Source organism: Mustela putorius, unplaced genomic scaffold (genome assembly GCF_011764305.1).
Source record: "Mustela putorius furo isolate JIRA1106 unplaced genomic scaffold, ASM1176430v1.1 tig00000831_pilon_pilon_pilon, whole genome shotgun sequence".
Taxonomy (NCBI): domain Eukaryota; kingdom Metazoa; phylum Chordata; class Mammalia; order Carnivora; family Mustelidae; genus Mustela; species Mustela putorius.
The window spans coordinates 2,139,302-2,152,975 of NW_025421490.1; the positions used below are offsets into that span (position 1 = coordinate 2,139,302).

The 13,674-nt window shown below is 48.2% G+C and overlaps 1 protein-coding gene and 1 pseudogene across 4 annotated transcripts in view; one reads left to right on the top strand and one right to left on the bottom strand.

The window, feature by feature from the left end:
- KIF13A (kinesin family member 13A) overlaps positions 1-13,674 on the bottom strand; it is a 202,885-nt gene that overhangs the window by 20,668 nt on the left and 168,543 nt on the right. For 2 of the 4 annotated variants that reach the window (XM_045085066.1, XM_045085068.1), the window contains exons 23-29: positions 12,302-12,453; positions 10,159-10,291; positions 9,801-9,947; positions 5,772-5,810; positions 4,034-4,133; positions 2,732-2,858; positions 527-582 (exon numbers count right to left, since the gene is read on the bottom strand). In XM_045085066.1, the coding sequence (XP_044941001.1) occupies positions 527-582; positions 2,732-2,858; positions 4,034-4,133; positions 5,772-5,810; positions 9,801-9,947; positions 10,159-10,291; positions 12,302-12,453 (754 nt within the window). The remainder of the gene's footprint in view (positions 1-526; positions 583-2,731; positions 2,859-4,033; positions 4,134-5,771; positions 5,811-9,800; positions 9,948-10,158; positions 10,292-12,301; positions 12,454-13,674) is intronic. The other 2 variants (XM_045085069.1, XM_045085067.1) reach the window with 1 other exon arrangement.
- On the top strand, positions 11,203-11,816 carry LOC123393370 (annotated as a pseudogene).

Genomic DNA, 13,674 nt, shown 5'->3' on the forward strand with positions numbered 1-13,674 from the left:
TCCATTTAAGATTTCATACTGAAAATGGATTTTCCTGCTGAAATACATGGAGGACCACCATTCCTGGTAGGTTCAATCCAATCGCTACCACAAAGAACAATGAAGGGTTTACAGTGGAGCCATGTTCTGGCATTGGCGCTACTGGGGACGGGGAGCAAACAGCACTAATCAGAAATGCAGATTCCCAGGGCCCTGCAAAGCCTAAAGATTCGGAATCTCCAAGGGGGAATTACTTTCTCAGGTCATTCCTGTGTCCATCGGCGTCTCCTAACTGGAACTGATTTAACTTTTTTGTGTGTGTAGTTCTTAATCTCTCAGAACTCTCTTTTTAAGACTAAATATCCACTTCTCTCTTCTAGTGATGCTCCACATCAAGGTTTATACATTTGGTTGGACTAAAAACGTCACCTAGATACAGCGTTTGAGTGAGGAGAGAAGTCATTTCAGGAATCAAAATCAGGGGGGTCTGAAGAGATTCCAAACCCAAGTGACACGCGTGGGCCCTTGGACACTGGGGTCTGCTTACCATTCAAATCAAGGAAGAGAACCGGTATATGAGTTTCCATTCCAGGTGGTGGGACCCTAAATTTAAGAAGAAAATTTAATCATAACAAAATACATGTTTTACATCTTCTTCGATAACTGAACACCACAGAGGTGTGGGAGTGGAAAAGAACCACTGGGGGAATAGAGATTCTATTCACGAAATATTTGCACATTTCTTTCTTTAAGATTTTATTTGAGAGAGGGAGAGACAGAGAGCATGAGCAGGGTAAAGAACAGTCGGAGAGGGAGAAGCAGACGCCCACTGAGCAGAGAGCCCCATGCGGGGCTCGATCCCAGGACCCTGAGATCATGACCTGAGCTGAAGGCAGAGGCTTAACCCACTGAGCCACTCAGGCGCCCCTATTTGCACATCTCTTGATGTCCCTCATGAGAATTATGTGACTTCCATATAGAACTACCAGTTATATAAATCAAATGGAATTAACTGCAACAAAGATTATTTAACAGCTTTTTAGAAATAGTCCTAGTGATGGGAAAAAGGGAAGGGACGCTCTTTAAGAGTAGAGACAGGGCACAAGATCAGAACAGAGGAAGTAAACAAAAAAGACAACACTGAAAAAGCTTAAAGCAAGAGAGAACGAAAGACATATTAAAGGAGGAAGGGTTGTCTACGAAAAAGACCAAAGCAGCGTTTTATCAAAAACTGGCCTGAATAAATTTGAGTCACCTGGGGGGAGGAAGTGTGTGGTGGCTCTGGAAATGAGAAGTCCTGGGCTCATAACTCCTCTTGTGAATCAAAATAACGGGGGACAGGACCCAGGTCTCTACATTTTACAAACAGTCAAGATGACCTGAAGTTTGGAAATGACGCAAATGAAAGTGACTAGGGTAAGGAGGACTGTCTGGACAGGACCTCAGGGAGCAGACAAGACTGGGAATAAGGGGGCGGTCTGCAACCAGGCGGCTGGCAGGCAGATGGCGTGGCTGCCCTGTAGGACTTCGGGACAGCGGGAGAATCTGCAGGGACAAACATCAGGTTTCAAATTATGTGCCTACAAATTCAGATTTTCTGGCTTCAAAGTATTATCAACTCCATTAGACTTCCCCTTATCATTCATTATGGACGCAACACCACTGATGTTTCCACGTGTACCCTAAAGAGACTAACTGGGCACGTACACCCTCTGCTACAAGCAGTCTGATTTCTCCTAAATGCCTACGACATATTGTGATAAGAGTGAGAATGAGAGTAAGCAGCAGCAGCAGCAGTTACCACCTAACAAAGGGTGTTTTTAATATAGTACCTTTAATCCTTTCAACAGTACCAAAAACAAGGCTCCATTTTTTGATTAAGAATAAAGCCTCGGGGGGCGCCTGGGTGGCTCAGTGGATTAAGCCGCTGCCTTCGGCTCAGGTCATGATCTCAGGGTCCTGGGATCGAGCCCCGCATCGGGCTCTCTGCTCAGCAGGGGGCCTGCTTCCTCCTCTCTTTCTCTCTCTGCCTGCCTCTCTGTCTACTTGTGATCTCTCTCTGTCAAATAAATAAATAAAATCTTTAAAAAAAAAAAAAAAAAAAAAAAAAAAAAAGAATAAAGCCTCGGGGGAGAGGGGTGTCTGGGTGGCTCAGGGAGTTAAGCGTCTGCATTCAGCTCAGGTCATGATCTCAGGGTCCAGGGTTCAAGACCCTCTCCCTCTGCTCCTCCCCACTGCTCGTGCTCTCTTTCTCTCTCAAATAAATAAAATCTTTAAAAAAAAAAAAAGCCTCAGAGAAATTAATGACATTCAGCACTTGAAGAGCTGCAGCTGGAAACCAAATCGGGACCTGTGTGACTCCCGAGCCTAGGGCGCCGTGCCGTCACTGATGAACACCGGGAGAGCCGGATCAATCCGTGGACTGACCACCGGGACCTGACCACGCTAGTGGCCAAACTGAAAAAGCAAGCACACTCTAAGAAGAAAGCATGTTTTCTCCCCCCTTCAAGAAGAATTTGGAAACACCCTTCTTTTAAGGCAAAATAAGAGAATTTCTGGAGATGAGGAAACCTTGTCCAAGTTGCTCGTGCAGAGAAACTGAGGTGCTCCCCGGCCTCCTGGGAGAGGAAGCTGGCTGCCGTGGGGGAGGAGAGAGGGAGGGCAGCATGGGGCACGGCTGGTCTTTCCCTGAGCAGCTCACGGACTGTGCCAGTCCTGCAAAGTCCCCCCGTGACTCCGTCGGGTGACTCACCAGTGGGCGGGCGCCCCGGGTACCCCGCTGCCGGGTGCGGGCACCAGCACGGCGTTTCTCTCCTCGGTCAGCCCCACCCACTGCTCCACAAGCCGGGCTTCCCGCTCCACGTCGTCCTCCGTCTTCTCTGCAGGACGGAACGAGGGGCTGAGCACCCAGACCGGGGGAAAGACAACTTCCAGATTGTAATAAATGGGTTTTCACTTGGGGACATCCCAAGGGGCGTGACCATCCACGATGTTCTGGAAGAGGATGGGAAGCTTCGAAGGTCCAGCCTGAGCCCTCGACGAGCTCAGAGCGGCTCGGGCTCTCCCCTGGCGGCGGAGGGCCGCGACATGGAAAGAGCATCAGGACGGGGATGAGAACACGGGTTATGTTTCCTGATTCTGTACTCTGGGAAGTTGTTTGACAGACCAGTCTGGGCTTCCTGATCAAAGAGGGCCTCTACTAGCCAAGTCCACTCTATTCGCTTCTTGGAAAGATCCAGTGCCATAAAGGGCGTGACACCGCTTTATAAACCTCGACACCACCACACAGAGGATTAAAACAAACCACACACTACTCTGTAAAACTAACTTTATTGTCCTTTACCTTCCTGACAAAAGACATATTCTGAAACCCTCTGATTCATAACTGTGCCCTGGAACTATCTGGGTGCAGTCAGAGCGAGTTTCCACGAGGCGGCTGAGCACCCAGAATGCTGAGCCGAGATGTTTTACTGGGGGGGGGAAGGTGGGGGCTTCTGCTAGCTTCTCCCTGAAACGGATGAACATTCATCACGTGTCCTTTGATGCAGTACCCACCACAATGCATGGATCATCACTCCGGGGTGAGAGACTACAGGTTTGCAGGACACACGTCTCCCCCGGAGCCCCGGCTGCCGGCAGCATTACCATACCAGCAAAGCCCCTGCAGCTGCGCGGCCATGCGGGGAGCTGCAGGCCAGCCGCAGGCCTGCCTGTACCCCCCTATAGGAGCTGGGTGCTGACCGGCCACCTGGGACCCTACAGCGGCCGGCAGTCCCAGTCTGGAGCCCGGAATGCCTCACACTGCCATGTCGGTTCTGACTGCATCTGCATTCGTCAGAACAGAATGCAAGTCTAACGTCATGGTTCATGGAGAGGCTTATGAACGTTTCTTACTTTCCAATTCAATACGGTGCCAAACGTGTCACGATGATCCGTAATTGCTACGAGGTCAGAACACACAGGCAGTACTGTCTGACCGAGGGGAGGAAACAACCTGCCGTCACTGTCCAGAAGGGGAAAAGCCACTCCCAGGGAAGAGCGTAATCTCACGTACCTTTTTTATTGCTGACTTTTTTAATTTGCTCATCTAAGTACTCTCGTCGTTTGATGAGTGCGTCAGACCACCTCTCTCGCACGCAGTTTAAGTCTTCTTCCTGACACCGGGGAGGGAAAACATTTCCTGTAGAATACATAGATGACTATTTCTTTCTTTCTTTTTTTTTTTAAAAAAACAAAGATGTTTACATGGATCAGGAAAGTTTTCATTAGGGAAGGCCACTGAACACTGCTGTGCGATTAATACGCAAGAAAGCAAAGAGGCCTCAGAAACACAGCATGCTGATCAAGGAACCCATTACTCGGAAATCAGAGCCCCTGGATTGCCAAAAGGATAATTATACTTAAAAGCAAGAGAAGCTCAAACTATTCCAGCTGTGGGATGATTCTTACATGGTGTGTGTGTGTGTGTGTGTGTTTCAATTAGAGCTATTCACTTGAAGGACGTGTGACTCTAAGCAGAAGGACACCATGAACAGAGCCTAAATCACAGACCAGCAAATGGAATGGGAAAAAGAAAACAGGCATTTTCATAGTTCATCGTTCAATGGCCTCAAAACATGTATCTTCTGAAATGCAAAGAACAGATGAGCAGAGAACCTTTCACACTGGCTGCAGAGATTCCCCCCCCCCCCCCCTGACCACGACCATAAGGGTCACCAAAAATCTCCCATGCAAACACCCAGCATGCAGTCAGCCATGCTTGAAGAAGCAGCCATTGGGGACTCTCTCGGCAACCATGAACGATGTGGCGGGAAGCGCACAGACAGCAGCAAGACATGAGTTAACGGCATCGCTGAGATCCAAGGGGAGACTGGGACGTCCCCTGAAGTTTGCTTTCATTTGCTTGTTTTCTTTCTTAGTAGAGTTACGAGGGAAAGAAACCCATCAATTCTACTCAAAATGCTCTCTAACGTGCCAAATTCCAGGCTAACCCTTAAGATGTGACATGAAGAGCAGACGGCAGAGGACTTCTGAGGCTCTATCCACAACGTCCTCACAGTACACATTCAGGCACCAGGGAAAACTGTGGAGAATTGGTACAAAGACTGGGGACCGAACCCAGAACACTTCACCTTGATTTCCTGCCTTGCTGTTCCTATCATTCCACATTCCATGACAGCAGGCCAGCCAGTGCTGACTAGGTACAAGTTCACAGGTGCCTTTTTTTAAAAAAAATCTAAATTTCTATAAAGAAAAGGCTGAGACTTAAATTCTCCAAGTTATGGATAATTAAGCTGCGTCCTAATGAGAGAAGGAAGCTGGCTAACCCCAACTAAACTGTGTGCATGAAATGTTTTCAATATCCTATCCAGCAAGAGACTTTTAAACTAAAACCCTGTATTGGAATAATCCTACTCTCTTGGACATGAGGCACAAAATGTAGTTTTGCATAGAAAAGACAAGGTCTGACTTAAGGATTATGGATCAATAATTCCCCGGTTTTAAAAATCGTTCACTGAATACAGTGATAACGGTCTTGCTTCCCAAGTCTTTACAAGCCGATTTGAGACAGCACAGCAGCGAGGCAGTCTGATCACACACTTCGAACGGACAGAGAAATCTGGCCAGAGTACTGGATCCCTGATTATGTTTAAAGCAAATCCAAAGCGAGGGAAAGACTGCACATTCTTGCTCGATGGTCCTGCTTCCTCCTCCCTGCCCTCTGCTTTGCGGGTGCTGGCCATTAGCAGTAGCTTGTGCCCCATGCCACAGAAGGACAGCAGCAGTGATACCTGGTAACTATCCATATCACCGCCATCCTCATCATCTCTCTGGTAGGAAAAAAATAAACACAAAGGACATGCATTTTGTTTCTCGAACAGCACACGGGTAATTCTTTAAGCGTAACACACACATTACAATGGACAGCACACGTATCACCACCAAAATAAAACATTTACATGAACCGCAAGAAAGGTTTAGTGGATTTATTAATTTACCTGTCTCTAATGAAGAATTTAAGTTTGGTTTTGTTATGGGTCTTTTTGGGGCACAATTTAATAAATTTATTTTTTAAATAAACATATATTTTTATCCCCAGGGTTACAGGTCTGTGAATCATCAGGGTTACACACTTCACAGCACTCACCATAGCACATACCCTCCCCAATGTCCATAACCCCACCCCCCTTCTCCCAACCCCCCTCCCCCCAGCAACCCTCAGTTTGTTTTGTGAGATTAAGAGTCACTTATGGTTTGTCTCCCTCCCGATCCCATCTTGTTTCATTTATTCTTCTCCTACCCACTTAAGCCTCCATGTTGTATCACCACTTCCTCATATCAGGGAGATCATATGATAGTTGTCTTTCTCCGACTGGCTTATTTCGCTAAGCATGATACCCTCTAGCTCCATCCTGTTATGTTTTTAATAAAGAAAACCGTTAAAAAAAAAAAAAACAAAAACACCCGCAAACTCTTCTCTGGGATTAGGAATCAGCCTCACGGGGCCAGGTCTTACCCTATCATTACGCATTTTGGGGCGGGTTACCTGAGATGTGGGAAGTACTCAGAAAGACAAAATGGCGGAACTAGACTCTACTGCCCAACCTCTTAGTTTAGCCGTGAGGCAGCCAGGGCCCTGAAGGATGAAATGGTTTCAGGTTTAACCCAAGAATCACACAAATCGTGGCAGGGTCAGGACTGGAAGCCAGGCTGTTAGTCGCCCCACTCAGCGTCCTTTCCCCACCGCCCCACACCACGTGCACTGAGGGAATCCTCACAGGCCAAAGCCCCCTGGGAGCCTGAGTCTAATCACAGACAGGGTTCCTCAGCAGACAACTGTCTCAAGAGCACAGCCTGCCATGCTGGATATTGGATCTGCTGTTGTCCACTACTGGTTATGTTAGCATCAAACCAACCAGCGGAGAAAAATCAGAACTGTCCTAAACCCATGGCAAGAGTTTACAACAATTGCATAAAGTAACAATTTTGGCAAAAAACATTTGGCAGAACAAAATCACCATGTTGAAAATGAAAAGGACTGAGTTAGGACAAGTTTCCCTAGACAGAAGAATAAAAAAAAATTCCACTGGTAGGGAATAACCATCTCTAGGAAGTCATGTTCCATGCAAATGAACGCTGGCCCATGTAATAATCGTCTTTCGTTTCTTCCACAGTTACTGGAGGGTTAATATTCAAACAGGCAATGAAGTGGTCTAGTCATAAAAAGACAAACTTTTTAAAGTGCTTTAAAAATATAATTACGTTACTCTCATATGTAAGTATACTTCAATATATACTGCTTTTTGAAAGTGCTCTAAAAATACAGTTAAATGTATTCTCTGTATAGACTTCAAAAGTCCACTTTTTAAAAAAAAGTTTGGAACACACTGTTACATTTGAATAACTAACTTACTAAATGCATGCCTAATATGGAAGTAATTTTTCTTTTTTTCTTTAAGATTTTATTTTTAAAGTAATCTCTATATGCACCGTGGGGTTCAAACTCATGACCCTGAGGTCAGGGTCCCATGCTCTACTGACTGAGCCAGCCAGATGCCCCCTGAAGTAATTTTTCTTGACTTAATCCCCATATTATTGAATAAAGTACAAGTAGCTCAAATTTATCATTATTATTTTTTAGACTAAGGAGATCCTCCAAGCAAAGACTAAGGAGAACCAGCCTGAGCTTCCACGATGTGTAACTTGTGAAACCAGCATATTCTGGACTGGTGTGAGCTATGGCATCATATATTTCTCAAGTATTTATGTCAACAAAATAAGTTCTGGACGGGACCTTGAGCATGAATGCAAAGAAAATTAAAAGCTTTAAAATAGTCACAGTTTAAGGAGCACTTGGGTGGCTCAGTCGGTCAAGCATCTGACTCTTGATTTCAGCTCAGGTCACGATCTTGGGGTTGTGGGATCGAGCCCCAGATCAGGCTCTGCACTCAGCAGGGTGTCTATCTACTCTTCTTCCCCCTCTGCTCTCTCTCTCTCCAAAATAAGTAAATCTTTAAAAAATCTTTATAAAAAAATGAGCCAGTTTTTATATTGATTGTTTTTAAGTAGGCTCCATGCCCAGTGTGGAGCTCAACATGGAGCCCAACATGGGGCCTGAACTCACAGCCCTGACACGAGATCATAGTTGAGATCCAGAGAAGGCTGCCCAACTGACTGAGCCACCCGGGCGCCCTGAAACAGTCATAGTTTAAATCTGCACGACTGGTACTGTGTTCTTTAAAAAGCATTTAGCACTGGCGGAAGCACGAATTTTGACAAAAATCAGTTTCAACTCAGGAGGTAGAGCAGTTTTAAAAGCGCAAATAATCCATCCTCATAAGGTCCCTCAAATGGGAACATGTAGACAGTTGAGGATCCCTGCGCTTTATAGGTCATGACTTAGGGCTCAAATTCAAAGTTCTAAGATCAGAGATTTATGAAGCCCTAAAATTTTAGTATAGCTTGGGATCTCAGGGAATTATTAAGTCTACTTCAACATTCTGGAGAAGTGAGGAAGGGAACTAGAGGTTTGCATTATCCCAACGAGGTAACCAGGAGGGCCGTGCTAGACTGAAAAATCCAGGTCCCCTTGGCTCTAGGCTGGTGACCTTTCTCCCAGGCCCTGCAGCCACCCCCAAAGCTGACGGCCAAGGGAGGGACTGAGCTGGGATGAGAACCTACACAGCCCAACTGCCTACTCCACACATGAGGAAAAGTCTGGCGGAGAAGTCTCCCCTAAAGCAGTAGACTGTCCTCATGCCTTCCTTCCTACTATCCCTGGCTCTGAGAACCAGGTTCAATTCTGGCCCTGGTGGGACGGAAGGCAGTTTGCCAGAACTGCGCCTTCCTAAGGGCTGGTGGGCCAAGCCGGTGTTCCTCCTGGCTTTCAGGAAGTCTTGGCCTGAATGCCAGGGAGTGCAACGAAACCGAGACAGAAGATGAATCATTCTCAAGACGGGCTGGGGCTCTGTCCAGACTCCACAGAGAAATGTCACACTGGGGAGTGCCCCCTCCCTCGTGTGGCAGGGAGGGAGGCAGAGATTGGCGGGCCGATTCCTCCCAGTCCCTAATTCATACCTGACCCTAATTCATACCAGTGACCTGGGGGCTCAGCGGGAAGTACATGCCTTCTTTTAGGTCCCTGCGGACAAGTTCCTAATCTTAAAGTTGATTCTCACGGAGCAATGAAGAGCTGGGACTGCTAACATGAATGTCAATTCTTTGATGTTTTCACCTTTCACGGTTTACCAACAGTTACTTATTTATTTAAAAAAATAATCTCTACACCCAATATGGGGCTCAAACTCACGACCCCAAGATCAAGAGTCGCAGGCGCCTCCCACTGTGCCATCCAATCTTCTGAGAACAGAAGATTTAGTAAAAGAGGGCTTAATGGACAAAAATGATCATGAGGACAACTTTTAAATGAAACATGAAAAAGAAAGCTTTCACAGGAATGTTTAACTCCGCCAGCGTACAGGGGCAGTTTTGTATTCGCGAGAGCGGATGGGGCCAGGAGGACGTGCCAAATCCCCCCACTTATCTGCTGGAAAATGGAATCTGCCAGAAGCAGATGAGTAACACGGCACCCATATGCGTGTTTACACATAAGATTACTATTAATCGACGCTAAGCCAGCAGCGTCTTTCAAATCTCATCAAAAAGGCCATGGGTGGAAATGTGAAGGGAAGCTGCCGACCGTAAGGTCAAGTCAGGGAGTGCTGTCACATTCCCCGAAGGTCTCCATCCCCGGCCACTGGCTGCCTTTACCCTGCATTAACCGGGCCTCGCCGCCGAATACCTCAATCCGCTGGTCTCACCTGGTAACTGTCCAGCCCTCTTTGCAGCTTGGTGGACCTGGCAGTGACACAGCCGATGGAGACAGACAGGATGGCTTCGACCATGAGCGGCAGCGTCCCGGAATGCTGCACGGGCTTCACCGTGACCTGCACCCTCCGGGAATGACCCTGCAGAGGGCGGGGGCGTCGGTGGCGGTAGTGGGGGGGAGGCCGCGCCAGGGGACACCAGGAACGGGAGCGGCGAGAAGGGGTGGGGGCAGAGGGTAAAGGAAGGAGGAGAACCAGGGACACAGAAGCCCGTCATTAGAAAACTCCCAGAAATGGTGTGCGAGAGTCGGACAACGAGAAAACACGGAACAAACCAAACGGCGCCCAGCACCTGTCTGAGCTGGAAGATGCCGCCCGTGTTGACGTCTTTGGCCTGGTGGAGCTCCACGGACGCGTACTCCCCCAGCTCGTTCAGCTCCAGAATGGAGATCCACATCTCTATTCGCCGTGTCACCTCGTTCCACCTGCAAAACCACGTCCCAGTGAACGACGACGTCACTGCCCAGCGATGTTTTGAGCCGCAGGAATGAGCCGCCATCCCCTGAGCTCTTACTACGGGCTGGGCCTCGTGCTGTCACGTCCGTCTATTTAACTCTCAAAACAACCGTATGGTAGAAGTCTTTCCTCTTCATTTTTTTAAAAGATTTTATTTATTTATTTGACAGAGAGAGATCACAAGTAGGCAGAGAGGCAGGCAGAGAGAGGGGGAAGCAGGCTCCCCGCCGAGCACAGAGCCTGATGCAGGGCTTGATCCCAGGACCCTAGGATCATGACCTGGACCTAAGGCAGAGGCTTTAACCCACTGAGCCACCCAAGCGCCCTCCTCTTTACGTTATTGAGGTAAACATATATTCAGTGAAATGTCCACATTTCAAGTGGAGTTTGATGAGTTGTGAAAAGGCACACACCTCTGTCACTACCCCATCGCCTGCCTCTGAAAGTTTGCTCATGCCCCTTCCCATTCAATACCCACAGCATCCCACAGCAGCCATATAGCCATAAATTAGTTCTGTCTGTTCCAGAAATTCAGAGAGAGGGAATCACTAGTGTGTACTCTTTTAGGTCTGACCTTTCTGGTTCAGTGGATGTTTTTGCGATTCATTCAAATGGGTTTCCACAGTACTTTTCCTTGTTATTGTAGCTGAGTAGTATTTGTTACATGACCAGTAATACCATTTGTTTATCAAACGTTCTCACACGTTTGGGTTGTTGGCAGTGTGGGAATATTACAAGAAGTGCCACGAACATCTGTGACCAAGTCTATTTACGGACTTATATTTTCATTTTTCTTAGGGAAATAGCCAGGAGTAGACTGCTGGGTCACGGAAGAGGCAGAGGATTGAATGTCCAAGAAAGTACCCTCCTGGACAGGAAGATGGGGCCAATTCCCAAGAAGAGGAAGCTTGTGGCCAACGGCATCTTCAAAGCTCGAAGGAACGAGCTTCTCACTCAGGAGTTGGCTGAGCACGCCTACCCTGGAGCTGAGGTACGAGTTATAGGAACCGGCACAGAAATCATGACCTTGGCCACCAGGATGTACAAAGCCTTTGGTGAAGAGGGCTGGTGGATCTGAGAGCCGACCGTGGTGGTTCAGCAGACGTCTGACTTCCCCGAGGGCAGTGGAGAGCTTTATGCTAAAAAGCTGGCCACGGGAGGTCTGTGTGCTGTCACCCAGGCCAGGTCTCTGAGTGACCAGCTCCCAGGAGACCCTGCTGTGTGGAGGGCCTGCCCCGGTGCACCGTGCTTCCCCGGGAAGAGTGGGGCCAAAGAACAGTAAGAACAGTGAGGGCCTGGTGTCCGGGAAACTCTGAGAACAGAGGGCTGTGGCCGGGCTGATGGTTCTACTGGGGACCCTACAACCTGCTGCTCAGACGGGCTGTGCCGGGCAACAAAGCAAAGATCGTGCTTCCCTGGGACCCAAGGATGAGACGGGCCCTTAGAGGTCGCTGCGTCACTATGTGAGCACTGGGACCCCAATAATGAGACACTGCTCCCCACCTCCGCCGTGGAACAGAGGGCGGGAAGCCGGAGCACCTGCCATGCCCAAGCCTGTTCGCGCAGCACAACATGGGCTCCCTGGCAGCCGGACCCGGAGTCCAAGTATTGCTCTATAAAGACTTTTATAAAATCTTCCAAAAAGGAAGGGAAAAAGGAGAACTATCCTACTGTGTTTTTTTTTTCTTTCTATAAGCTTTACAGTTTTATTTCACACGTAAGGCTCTGATACAACTCAAAATACACTTCGTGTATCGTGCAAAGCTAAGGTCAAGGCTAGTTTTGACCAAGGCAGACAGGAGACTGTTTCCGTCCTGTTTGTTGAAAAGACTCCCCTTCCCGCATCAAACACCCTCTATGCCCACTAACTCCTTTTATCGTTCCCATTTTGCCAAGGAGGAGACAGGCCGGGGACTCCTCCTCTTACCCTCTGGGCTAGTGCCAGTCTCAAGCCCGCGTACACTCGGTCAAGTACACACCTGTCATGCAGCGTTCTCGTTTTCGCATGGAGAGAGTCCACTTCCCAGATGGAGCTGCCGTTCCCGGCACAGCGGTGGCCCCACACCTCAATGGCCAGGGCTCCGTCGGACAGGAACTCCAGGAGCTCCTCCGTCACTGTCACCACGTAGTCCTGGGGCAAGCGGGAGCAAGGAAAGGGCAACGAGAGTCACACACCGAGCTCTGCGACATTTCCCTTCTACCTCTCCGTGCGGCAGGGACCCGCTCTGGAGGTGGTTTTTCTGATCCCAACCTGAAAACCACCTGTGCTGCTGCGAAGACCCGGAACACTGGCTCTTCAGACTAGCAAGGAAGAAGGGACTGGACGCAACCCCATTGCTGAATCAGGCGGACACTGACGGGAGCGTCCTGTCCCGCATCCCAGTGCCTGTGAGGTGCGGAAGTGCGTCCGTGTCCCCCACATCTGGTTCCTTGCCATTCTGCAAGACCACTCAGACCACCCGCCGCCGCAGACTGATCAGCACATCCCAAAAAAAGAACGTCTGATTGCTCCTTGCTATGGCTTGGGAGAGCGAGAACAGAATTAAGTTTCCTGTGATTATCTTCATGATTCCGTGCTCTCGCTCTCAAACACGCCTGCCCTAGCTCCTCGTCACAAAACGCAGGCGGAGGAGCGTGAGGAAAAGAAGGCTGAGCAGATGGAGGAGTATGGACGCACCCTACGGAAGCACCGGAACAAAGCGGCAGGTGGGGGACCCAGCGGAGGGTCCTTCCAGCAACATCTTAGTGATGTCTCTGGTGAAGACTATGCTGCAGCTCTCATTTCTGGAAAGATCCATGCTCTATGATTTAACATTCTACTACTTATCTTCTCACTTATTGTATTCGGAGACAGAGCCAGAATTTTAGAAGGAAAACAAACTAATGATCCATTAGGACAATCTATACATCTGATGAAAACACCCCAAAGTCACACCAAGTGTGACTCCAAGGTCACAGTGACTCCAGGTCTCTGCGACTAGCGTTTGTCAAACCAGTGGTTAGTTAGAATGTACTTAAAATTCAGGCTTCATCCTTCCACAGCAATAGCTTTGTGGACCCAAAGAAAGATGGGGACTGCTTAGAAGAGTATTTAGGCAACAATAACCAAAAAATAATTAATAAGGATTTTGAGAAACAGACTTGGTGAATATAGGTGACAGAAAAAAAAAGTGGATCATTTGTTTTCAGAAAAAGAGACTTGACAGTCTTTTACCTATGTGAAATCTGACAGGTGCAGAGCCAGAAAGAAAAAGCACAATTTCCAAAGGAAGGGGTACCTGTTAAGGATTGTGCAAGGAAAAACAAAATTACAACAGAAGGTAGCATGTGTCTCTCAGAAACAACCTGTGGG